This window comes from Panthera uncia, chromosome A2 (genome assembly GCF_023721935.1).
Source record: "Panthera uncia isolate 11264 chromosome A2, Puncia_PCG_1.0, whole genome shotgun sequence".
Classification (NCBI taxonomy): Eukaryota; Metazoa; Chordata; class Mammalia; order Carnivora; family Felidae; genus Panthera; species Panthera uncia.
The window spans coordinates 24,287,425-24,299,537 of NC_064816.1; the positions used below are offsets into that span (position 1 = coordinate 24,287,425).

Below are 12,113 nucleotides of genomic sequence, written 5' to 3' on the forward strand. Positions count from 1 at the left end.
CTCAAAATACTGCGCTGTACGCACCCTTCTTGTTATAATGTGAAATGATAAAATGCCTACACGATGAGGTGAAGTGAGGTGGATAGTGTAGGCATTGTGATCTAGTGTTAGGCTACTGTGGCCTTCTGACACTGTCAGGAGGAGGAGGATCATCTGCTTCAAGACTGCAGTTGACCTTGGGTACCTGAAATAGCAGAAGGCAACCCTGGGTAAGGCGGTGGCACTACGATATTCAGACCTTTGCCCTTTTTATAATTGGGTGGTTTATCTTTTGTTACTGAGTTTAAGACTTACTTGTTCTAGACGCAAGTTCTTTATCAGGTATACGATTGGCAAATATTTTCTCCCTTTCTGTGGGTTGTGATTTTATCTTCTTGATAGTATCCTTTGCATAAAAATTTTTAATTTCAATGAAGTCCAACTTATATTTTCTTTTGTTGCTTTTGCTTTTGGTGTCATATCTAAGAAACCACTGCCAAATCCTAGGTTATCCTGTATTTTTTCCTAAGAGTTTTAAATGGATTTTTTTTACTGTATAATATTTTGTAGTATATCATATAATTTTGAGTGTTCTCTTATATAAAATGGATCAGCATCTGTTTACTAGATTTTATTTAATTTACATAACACTGGCTAAATGTCTCTGTATAGTTATTTATTTGGCCTTTTTGTCTTTCTTTTACTAGCTTAGCTCTTGTCATGCAGTACTTTCAACGCAGCTTGCTGATGCCATGATGTTCCCCATTACCCAGTTTAAAGAAAGAGATTTGAAAGGTACTGAAGTCAAGTTTATGTTTACTTTCATTAGCTGTCAGAAGATTAATACTTGCAAAGTGCGTATTACTCTATACCTTAACCATTTCTGACTACAGTTTATACCACTTTGTCACTGGTTATTTGTGGGAGATCCTGCTAGATGTTAAACTAGTTACTGGAAAGTACTGATATGGATAGTGTCACTTCCCTTGAGAAAGCCTAGAGAAGGAGATGGGTGAAGCAGATAATTATGATACTTTGTCTCTTATAATTAGGGAATGAGCAAGGTACTGTGGGGCCTCAGAGGAGGGTGTCAGGAAGGCATCACCAAGAATGGGACCTCAGCATTGAACAGTGAAGAGGCATTTGCCAGGAGAAGAGAGTCACTGTTCTATCAGGGGGACTAGGAAGCATAAAGGTATGGGTTGGAGAAATACATGGCTTGTTTTGTGGATGACGAGAACTCAGTATGGCAGCAATGTTGGATATGTTGGGGTATGACAGGAGACAGATCTAGAAATAGATCATGCTAAAGATGTTGGACTTGAGTTTAAAAGCAAGGAGAAGCCAGTGGAGGCCTTTAAGAAGTAGACCCAATTCCTTTAGTTTTTAAGGATGGAATAGAGTGTATTTGATGTTGAGGAAAATGGATTAGGAAGTTGAGAGCTCAAGGAGGTGACAGTGGCATAGGAGGTGTGTTTATGGGCTGCAGTAGTGGGAGGTAGGGGTACTGACACATCTAGCAACCCATGACTTAGTAGTTTATGGTGGTTTTGTTTCTCCCCACTTAGGATTAGTAGGTGATAACATGTGAGTTTTACAGAATTGGCTCTGTTTTCTCATAATTCACAGTCTCAGACAGTCATATAGACTTATTTATTGAAAATATAGATAGAATTAAAACTGAACTAATGTATCAGTGGATGGCAAACTATTTAAATTATGCATGAAATAAAGACAGATGTATTTTAGAGATGGAGTTAATATTTATGGTGGTGATCCTTAAGAATGGTTATTTCCAAGGTCAATATAAACAAGTTCTTTTCTTAGTCTGAATGTCATAACCTTATTAATTATTCTTTGTTCCTCATTCAGCATTTTTACTTATTAGAGTCAGTACCAGTAAATGAATGAAGGGGGTGCTTGGGTGGCTCAGTTGGTTGAGTGACCAGCTCTTGATTTTGGCTCAGGTCATGATCCCAGGGTCATGGGATGGAGGCCTGCGTTGGGCTTCACGCTGAGTGTGGAGCCTGCTTAAGATATTCTCTCCGCCTGCCCCTCTCCTTTGCTTGTGTGCTTTTTCTCTTGCTCTCTCTCTCTCTCTCTCTTTAAACATAAATAAATAAATAAATAAAAGAATATGTTGCATGCTGGTACTAAGACTAATCTGCATATCTTAGAATTTGCAATGATTTTAAAATTTGTTTTTGTGTCATATTACTAATTTGTGGCAAGTCGATTTTCTGTTGGTGTAACTGTTGTTAATAATAGTGAATGTTCCATAGGCTACTTGAAACACAGAATAACTTTTTCACTTTGTTGAATTGTGAAATGTTATTTGGAGTTTTAATTGTAGCTTAAATGGCAGTTACTGTTTTCTAAACAAAATTCAAGAAATTTCATAAATATGCTAAATTGAAACTATTCTTGAACTTTTCCAGAAATATTGACATTAAAGGAAGTGTTTCAGATTGCTAGTAATGGTAAGTTTTGAATACTTTACAGTTGGTTCTTGCAGTGATCTATTTCTTTATCAACACAAATCTGTGTTCTATGTAGTAGAAAAAATGAACCTAATTAAAAGTTTCAGTGAATATTATGTAAATCAGTGCTCTTATTTAAGTTGCACTATTTGTGCTACAAGAAAAATTTAAAAGGAAACTAAATCAAATTTTTCAGTTTGTTGTCTTAATAATACCCGAGGAATTGGCATAATATTTACTCTTCCTTGTTTTCCTGTATATTCCAAAGTTGTCTTTAGTGAGCATTTGCCATTTTTATACTGAAAAATACTTTAAAAAACTTAGTGGAGTACAGTCTACTTGGAATTAAATAGTTTGCCAGTTAAATAAGTAGAAACATAATGGGAACATTTAAGTGGATTGCTCCTATGGTAGAGAATTCTTGCTTTAGTACCTTTGTTGAAAGATGCACATGTGAAAACCATTTAAAGTTTTTTTGGTTTATAAGTTTATAAGTTTTGTCAGGTAAGTTTTAAGTTTTGTAAGGTACTATTGTATTGTTGTTAATAGTTATTTCTTTTCCAGATCATGATGCTGCAATTAACAGATATAGCCGATTGTCAAAAAAAAGAGAAAATGATAAGGTGTGATACATACTTACTCCTTTGGTATCACAATTAGCAATTGTTTCATTAGATGGTCTGGTTTTTCCTGTTTAAACATAGTAGCTAGCAGTTACTTTGTATGTTTTTCTGTATTGCCCTTGATTCTTTCCTTCTATTTGTTTCAAAGCCTTTCTGATAATTATTGGACAATAATTATCTCTTTGAACAAACTATTTTTCTGCTGACAAAATTTTCTAAGTAAACAGAACTATTCCAAAAATGCAATTGATGCACAGTATATAACATTGCTCCTTTTGCTTTGTGTTTTGATAACATTGCATGTGTCCTATTTTTATTTGACTATGTATGTATTCAGAAGCGTCTTCTGAGATACAGTGGTTAAACAGTTGAATTGTTGCATACATAATTGAATGAATTTCTGTTATGAGGACCTTCTCATTTACATGGAATATATATAGTTTTTGATACTTGTTCCACAAGTGAAATCCAGAAATATTTCACTCTATTTCAGGAGATATGCATGTGAGTAAAAAACAAAGAAATTATTAACAAGTTCATCTGGATGCTCCTTAAGATCATTTCTCTCTGTGTCTGATCCAAGGCTTGCTGAGTAGGGCTTCACTAGATGTTTTTGAGTGAGGTGATCTCTGGTCCTCAGAGTTGGTTTCTGCAGCCTTGGCTGTGGCTGCTGGTAGAGACACAGTGATCGCTTGTGGGAATCCACGACTGGGTACAGTTTACTGTGCAACAGCTACTGTGACGCAGTAAAGGGAATGCGTCTCATAAAGTTCAGTACAAAGAACTTTCAGTTTCTAATTTTAGTTCACTGATTATTTGGCGGTGCAAATATTGATAAAATATATACATTTTGAATTCTACATTACGAAATAGTTTAAAGGTCTAGGTTAGAATTTTGGTGTATTTTTTATGTTGCTTCTGGCTGTTCCAGGTTTGTTGTTGTTATTCCAGGTAGTTTTAAAAACATTTTTACCATTTTTGTTTTATTTGAAAAATTTTTGACCATCTGCTATATGTTGGGTACCATGAGGCAAGAGTGTGAATAGGCTCCACTCCCATCCTCAGGGAGTGGACAATATGCACTTAAGGAAGGCATATTCCTACGTGAGGGCATACAGCTGGATTGGGTGCCAGAGTATGAGGATGAAGAGAACCCATGAATTAACATTGAGTTAAGTACTTAACAAATAGAAGTCTTAAAATGCTACAAGAGCATACAGAGAGCCTCAGTTAACTTTGGTGATTTGGTGAAAGGCTTTACTTTTAGGAGGTGCTATTTGGATTGAAGATGAGTGAAAGTCACTGGTTTGGGACCGGGGACAGAGGGCGTTCCTGGAAGAAAAACAGCCTTTGCAGATGCACATGGTAGAGTCTAGAGAATGTAAAGGTTAGGAGTACTCACTGGCTCTAAGTCAGACTGCATGAGAACAAATCTCAGCTTTGCTGCTTGTTTGTCTGACGTCATTTTCAAGCCTTTATTTCTCTTGTCAGAAACACTCAGTAGTTTTGACGATGAAATGGGATAATGCATGCAGGGTACCTGGCTTGTAGCAAGCTTTCATTAAATTCTAGCAATAATCATTATGATAATGGTGTGTATCTGGAGCATAGGATGTATTTGGGGAGGTGTGGCAGAGAGGACAAGAAAGAAGGAGTTTGGGGCTATTTCAGTGACTTTGAAATTTGAGTTAGAGAAAGTGGGCAGCCTCCTTAAAGGAATCCTACTTAAAGGATTTTAAGTGGGTAACACCATGCAGTTGTGTTACAGAATAAAAATACTACTGGAAATGTGAAGGGGACAGGACTAGTGGGAACTCATTGAAAAAGTACCAAAATAGTTTGCAGAGCCTCAGCTAAGGTTGTTATGGAAAGTGGAGGGGAAGAAATACTTCTAGAAAATATTTTGTGAGTGGAACTGACAAGACTTATGGTAGGAGGAGGAATTGAAAATGAGTCCTATAATTCTTTTTGTTTTGTTTTAAATTTTTAAAAAACATTTATTTATTATTGAGAGACAGACACAGAGCATGAGCAGGGGAGGGGTAGAGAGAGGGGGAGACACAGAATCTGAAGTAGGCTCCAGCCTCTGAGCTGTCAGCACAGAGCCCGACGCGGGGCTCGAACTCACAAACTGTGAGATCATGACCTGAGACGAAGTCGGTTGCTTAACCAACTGAGCCACCCAGGTGCCTCAGAGTCCTATAATTCTTGGATGATGGGGTGGATCTTGGGATAATTAAGAGAGCTAAGAAACAGAGGAACAGGTTTGTGGGGAAGATACTATATTTAGTTTTGTACATTTCCAGCACATTTACACACACATGTGGACACACACACACATAAAGAGCCTAGCTGGAGATGTGCTTCTTCTGACACTTACGAGAGTGAAGGGCAAGAGATACAAATTTGAGAGTCATTGGTGTATTGGGATATATAATCCCAATACTTGGTATTGGGTACTTGATTAGGCATTCTAAGGAAAGCAAGAAGAGAGAAGAGCCTAATGCACATTACATAATAGGTGCTCAATAAATGCTTGTTGTCTGAATGCAAGAACTTAAAGGAGCACACATATTTTAAGTGTGGGTAAAGAAAAACAAGTACAAGAGAGGAAGAGCAGCAGGGGGAGAACCAGAAGAAGGGTATGCTGTGAACTGACCAAGATCAAAGACTGATGGCTAAGCTAATACCAAACCACTGTCTGCCTTTCCTCTGTGTAGTAGACTTTTTCTGCCACACTTTAGTTCAGTTACTGTATCATACTTAGTTATGTGCAGAATTTGCTTTACATGTGCATTTTAAGATGGAGTAGTTGGTAGTAAGACAGGAAAATTGGCTAATATTTTATAGGATTTCTCGTATCTTAGAAAATAAAGATGCACAATTGCTGGTAATACACCTGTTTCCTTGGGTAGGCTCTTTCCTATAGCCACTACTAAAGGTAATTAAACATAAGTACACAATTAGATATATAATAGTATTTTTAATGTTTTTATTTGAAGGTAAAGTATGAAGTCACAGAAGATGTCTACACCTCCAGAAAAAAACAACACCAGACCATGATGCATTATTTTTGTGCATTAAATACTCTTCAGTACAAAAAGAAAATAGCATTGTTAGAACCTCTACTCGGGTACATGCAAGCTCAGGTGAATACTGACTGTACTGTCTTTTGGATTATAACTGTTCTAAAAACTTGATGTTGAGTTTGATATTCATGTTAAGCATTAGGGTATTACAGACTAAGGTCACAATATTCTGTTTGGGTATGTATTTTCAAAAGTAATTTAAAATGTCATCAGAATGCTATTTTAAAGAAGCTAGAATGGTTTTCCTTGCAAATGAAAATTTCACATTTTTTCAGGTAAATGAAATTACTTACCTTATATTTAGTCCTTGTCCATCACAGGTTGGGGACAAGGGACAGAAAGTAAATGAATTCTGCAGTTGCTTCTGCTGGAACTTCCTTTCACCCTTGCTTCAGAGTAGATTTGAAAGAGAATGGGCAAGTTTGAGTTTGTCTCATGTTCCCTGCATACCTCCTGAGTTAAAAATAATAGATTGAAACCCCAAAGTGTCCCAGGAGGTGTGCATCAGGGAGGAGGCTAGAAAATTAAATTTGGTCAATATGAGATGGCACGTCCCTAAAAATTAAGAGTTTAAGGAAATTCAGATATTTCTTCAAATATGAGCACTTATTATTCCTCAGCATAAAACTTATCTTTGTAGTAAACATAGGTTTATCCATATGACTTAAAGTTTTCCAGTTTTGTTTACCATATGCATATATTAACATATAAAAAGATGTATGGTGAAATTGAAGTCTGGTTTTTACAGTTGCTCTAAGCCCAGTAGAAGTCATTGTAAACTAGTACACAAATGGGAATACTCCCTTGTTCATTACCTTACCTTGTATCTGGGTGACTGTATGAGTCATTTTAAGTATGTTTTGTATTGTGTGTGTTTCTGTTGCTCATCTCCCCACATGCACACCCTCTTGCCTTAGATAAGTTTCTTTAAGATGGGTTCTGAAAATCTCAGTGAACAGCTGGAAGAATTCCTGACTAATATTGGAACAAGTGTACAGAAGTAAGTATTTTCTTCCTTAAAATTGAAAATGAAGTTACAAGAATAACTTAACAGCTAACTGCCATAATCTACAAATATTTAGCATTTAGTTTCCTGAGGGCTATTTTCCCTGCCATGGGAGTGTGTCTCACATGCTTCTTGGTGTTTTCACCATCTTTTCCACCCAATTTGAACTCTGAATTTTGTAACTGTGTCAAGGCTTATGGTATTTTATTGATTCTAAACGAGGTTTTATGTCTAAACATAACAAACACATAATAGTAATTAACCACAAGTTAATTACCTTCACAGTTATCTGAATTGTGGGGGATGGGTGGGAATTGCTATGTACATCTTGCTTTTCAAGCCATGAAAGCTTAACGAAAGAAAGTCATTCTAATCAGGTTCAAAAATCTGAGCAGTGATGTGGTCAATCTGAGATCTGCAGGGAGACGAAAATGATTGTTTTAAAGGCACAGGACAGAGCAGTTTGAAAATTCCTCCAAAGTTAGGTATTTAGTGTGGTAGTTTTTTAATTTAGTATTGTTGCCATAATATCTAAGTTTCACTTAAAACATAAAGCTGTTTCATAATGTGTTCGTTTTATTTTAACTACCCACACCACTACTACTCTCTTTAAGAAAATATATACAAAACAAATGTTTAGGTAGACATGATTGGTAAACAGTTCTTTGTTGTGGTTTGTTTTCCGTGTTAGTGTTCGCAGGGAAATGGACAATGATGTAGAGACCATGCAGCAGACAATAGAGGATTTGGAAGTAGCCAGTGACCCCTTATATGTACCTGACCCAGATCCCACGAAATTTCCTGTTAATCGAAACTTAACCCGGAAAGCTGGATACCTTAATGCTAGGAAGTAAGAGAACTACAGTTATTTTCATATATTGTATATCATCTAGGGTAATATCAAGTGAACATAATATATAATTGATGTCTGCTAAATTATTTTGATTTTACTAAAGGTTGAATCTTTTTAATTAGTGGTATTAGTGTTTTTGTCAGTTTTTTGACGGGGGTACGTGAATAATTTTCAGAAGTAAAATTTTATTTAGGTATTTATTGAATAATTTAGAATTATTTTTATTTTTTTTTAATTTTTTTTTTTTTTTTTACATTTATTTATTTTTGAGAGACAGAGACAGAGCACAAGTGGGGAAGGGCAGAGAGGGAAGGAGACAGAATCTGAAGCAGGCTCCAGGTTCTGAGCTGCCAGCACAGAGCCTGTCGCAGGGCTTGAACTCACAAACCGTGAGATCATGACCTGAGCCGAAGTTGGACGCTCAACCAACTGAGCCACTGAGGGTCCCCCAGAGTTATTTTAAAAGCAAAACCAGTTTGAGTTTAAATCTAGGATTACATGAAATATCATTAAATATCACTTTTATCATACTTTATATGTAATTATACCATCAGGTCAAATTTCAGTTTTTACCTAAAGGTAGGATAAAGCCAGTTAACCTTAGGAACAAAATGAATTCTTTTCTTCTGATTTTTTTCTCTTGAAAGTTGAACTGTAGTTTATGGAACATCGTTATAACAGTTGCAATTTGATAATTTCTAGCCTTGTTTTGGAAATACACGCACACACGCAAAAGTGGGTTGGCATACATGAATTTATTTTAGAGACTGAAAAACTGCTGTTTGTATTTTCTAGGCACCTTGGTGCCTTTTTGCAAGCTGATTCTTTGTGATGTTTTATCTTGTGTCTGGCTTATGATGAGATTTCAGGTGTGTTGATACTGAAGAGTGAATGTACTTTCTTCATTTAGTAAAACAGGCTTGGTGTCATCTACCTGGGACAGACAGTTTTACTTCACGCAGGGTGGAAACTTAATGAGTCAGGCACGTGGGGATGTAGCAGGAGGCCTCGCCATGGACATAGACAACTGTTCGGTAATGGCTGTTGACTGTGAAGACAGGCGGTACTGTTTTCAGATCACTTCCTTTGATGGAAAAAAGTTAGTATTTTTTCCTACTATTAATAAAATCTGTAATCTTTTGAACTACTGAAATGCATGATAATTCCTTGCCATTCAGACATTTTATAGCTATTTTAGGCTTATTACATATTAAGATCATTTTCTTTTTAATCATGTAGAAATGATTTGAATTTTCCTTTCTGACTAGGTTAAATGACCTTGTCAAAACAAGGTCATATGGTAAAAACCTGTGATTTCATGTTAAGATACTGTTCACTGAAAATTCTGCATGGTATGGGGAAGGCAGCACAAGTTAGTGGAAAGAGCCCTAACCTTGGGGTCAGAAAGTTCAAATTTGAAATCTGCTACTTACCATGTGGTCTTAGACAAGTTATATAGCCTTTCTGAGCTCCATTTTTTTTTTTTTTTTTTTTACATGTGAAATGAGGGTGGGGTGGTCATAATCCCTACTTTGTAAATTGCTATGAAGAATAGAAATCTAACATAATGTAATGTGCCTAATGTGTAGTAAGTGCAAATACCAATGTCATTTTACTTATTTTTTATTAAAAAAATTTTTTTTATGTTTATTTATTTTTGAGAGAGAGACAGAGTATGAGTGGGGGAAGGGCAGAGAAAGAGGGAGACACAGAATCTGAAGCAGGCTCCAGGCTCTGAGTTGTCAGCACAGAGCCCTACGCGGGGCTCAGACTCAGAAATCATAATGCTTAACCAACTGAGCTACCCAGGCGCCCCACTAATGTCATTGTTAAATGTTATGTATTTCTGATTAAGTTAATGATTTAGTCCATTAATGTTTATGTGCAATTTTTAAAACTTCTGTTACCTTTGCAATGAGAACCCATAGACTAGCTTTTAGAATAAATTTTTGAAAAACAGAAAAATATAACAAAAGGAATATTGAAAAAAAGCTATAATCTCGAAACAAGAATTAACTTTTTGGTCTGTTGCCTTACAGTTTTTACTCTAACTACATTTGTTTATAAGTTTATTTATTTTGAGAGGGGGGAGGGGCAGAGAGAGAGAAACCCAGTCTCTGCGCTGAGAGTGCAGAGCCTGACATGAGGCTCTATCTCATAAACCATGAGATCGTGACCTGAGCCAAAGTCAAAGGAGTCAGACACTTAACCGATTGAGCCACCCAGGCGCCCCTCTAATACATTTTTAAAAAAACACTTGAGGAAATACTGTGTGTGTGTGTGTGTGTGTGTGTGTGTGTGTGTGTATACACACACACTTTGGATCTACAGCTGCTTATTAAAAACATTTCACAATGGCTGCATTATAATCTATCTAAGGATGTAAACCATAATCTAAAATTTTTCCTAATGATGTTTAAATTATCTGTAGCTTTTTTCTACTTAATTAAAATACTGTTTTTTGATGTTTCTTACTATTCAGATGCAGCTTCTGAATTTTCAGTCATTTTTTCTCTATGTTAAGATGCTATGGTTCACTGTCTTTTATCAAATGGTGGTTTAATTTCATATTCCTTCTTTAAACATGTAATGAATGTCAGTTACTGTGTCATTTATCATGCTGGATGTTGGGAGTCCCTGTGTTCATTTGTCAGAATTACCAAATTGTTAGTATGTTACTACAAGTACTTACTTTTTTGTTTTTTCATTTTATTGCTAATAATGCTTTACATGATTTCCCATTTCACATTCCTAGTGTGATTCAAAATTAGTAATTATTTTTTTCTCTAACTTAGTAACATTTATAGAAAAGCTAAACATCCCAATGTTAGTGATTAATATATTGAAAATTTTACTTAACTATATTTATGGAGAAATAATAACTAAGTATAATTGGTGTTTTCTATTAGGATTACTGATTTATATTTGAAATATATAGGATATGTCAGAAAGTTGAAGTGCATCGTCTTATTTGCAGTGTTCTTTTGTTATAGGTTGTCTTCTGAAAAACAGCACCTGTTTCTTTTTTGGTTATGTTTTGGCACAGACAGCCAAAGTCAAAGTTGTTAAAATATGAGTACAGATGCCCCTGGTGGTCTCCTTTTCCTAAGATATTGATTGGTTGTGTGTTTTGGGTTTTTAAAGTTTTGATACTGATTGGTTTTATATGTACTTTGAAAGATAAAACATTTTCTCAGATCAATTTTTTTTAAGTTAAGGGTCAAACTTCTTTCTTTTTTTTAACAGATCTTCAATTTTGCAAGCAGAAAGTAAAAAAGACCACGAAGAGGTAAAATTTTATCTAGTTAATTTCTTCAGCAACGTCTCAAGATATCTCAGCAACTAAATATTAAGATAGAAATTTGGAAAATCCTAGTTAATTAAAAAATTTTTAAAAATAAAATCTGTTGTCCCCAAGCAACATTCTTAAGTTTCACACACAATTTTAAAGCTAGACCTATAAGGGGAGACGTTAGAAATCGTTGCTGTCTGTCTTTTTAAAGGCACGACTTCAGAAATGACCTTGTGACTGTTGCTTTCTGGCAAGTTAGTAGTATCATGAGGTGACAGTTTAATTTATTCTCTTCTCTCACCAACTTTCTGAGACCGTATTTGCTGCATTAAGAACATAGTGGCAACAGATGTAGCATGGCAGGAAGCAAGTAAAGCTTAAAATGAAAGACAGAAAAACAAAAATTTGGGAGTGTCTGTTCTTCCTCACGAGTCTTTTATTTTTGGCTCCGTTTTTACTTCTAGTGCACCAAATATGGAAGGTAAGTTACCACCAAGAACTGACACTTCAAAAACTTTGTCTTGAGAAATACTCTTCGATGAAAGTATACTATACTTGATTTTGAGCCATTTTATCTGGTATTATAACTGTGTTGGTAGAAGACAAGGTTAGAAATTACATAGAGATCTATTTTTATTTACCTCTTATGCAAAAGAGTAGGTATTAAAACTTGCTTTTGGTTTGTGAGGAACACAGACCTGTGTCTGCTCTCTGCAGGGTTTACCACACAGAATATTAGTTTAATGAGGCTCATCATGGACTGAAATCCTCGAGAGTGAAGTGGAAAATAT

The 12,113-nt window shown here is 35.6% G+C and overlaps 1 protein-coding gene across 6 annotated transcripts in view; it reads left to right on the forward strand.

Moving 5' to 3' along the window:
- The window catches only part of APPL1 (adaptor protein, phosphotyrosine interacting with PH domain and leucine zipper 1), a 54,275-nt gene that overhangs the window by 11,503 nt on the left and 30,659 nt on the right, over window positions 1–12,113 (forward strand). For 4 of the 6 annotated variants that reach the window (XM_049640751.1, XM_049640754.1, XM_049640752.1 and 1 more), the window contains exons 5-12: window positions 687–774; window positions 2,418–2,459; window positions 3,009–3,082; window positions 6,085–6,231; window positions 7,089–7,171; window positions 7,869–8,027; window positions 8,941–9,129; window positions 11,277–11,319. In XM_049640751.1, coding sequence (XP_049496708.1) covers window positions 687–774; window positions 2,418–2,459; window positions 3,009–3,082; window positions 6,085–6,231; window positions 7,089–7,171; window positions 7,869–8,027; window positions 8,941–9,129; window positions 11,277–11,319 — 825 coding nt within the window. The remainder of the gene's footprint in view (window positions 1–686; window positions 775–2,417; window positions 2,460–3,008; window positions 3,083–6,084; window positions 6,232–7,088; window positions 7,172–7,868; window positions 8,028–8,940; window positions 9,130–11,276; window positions 11,320–12,113) is intronic. The other 2 variants (XM_049640750.1, XM_049640753.1) reach the window with 2 other exon arrangements.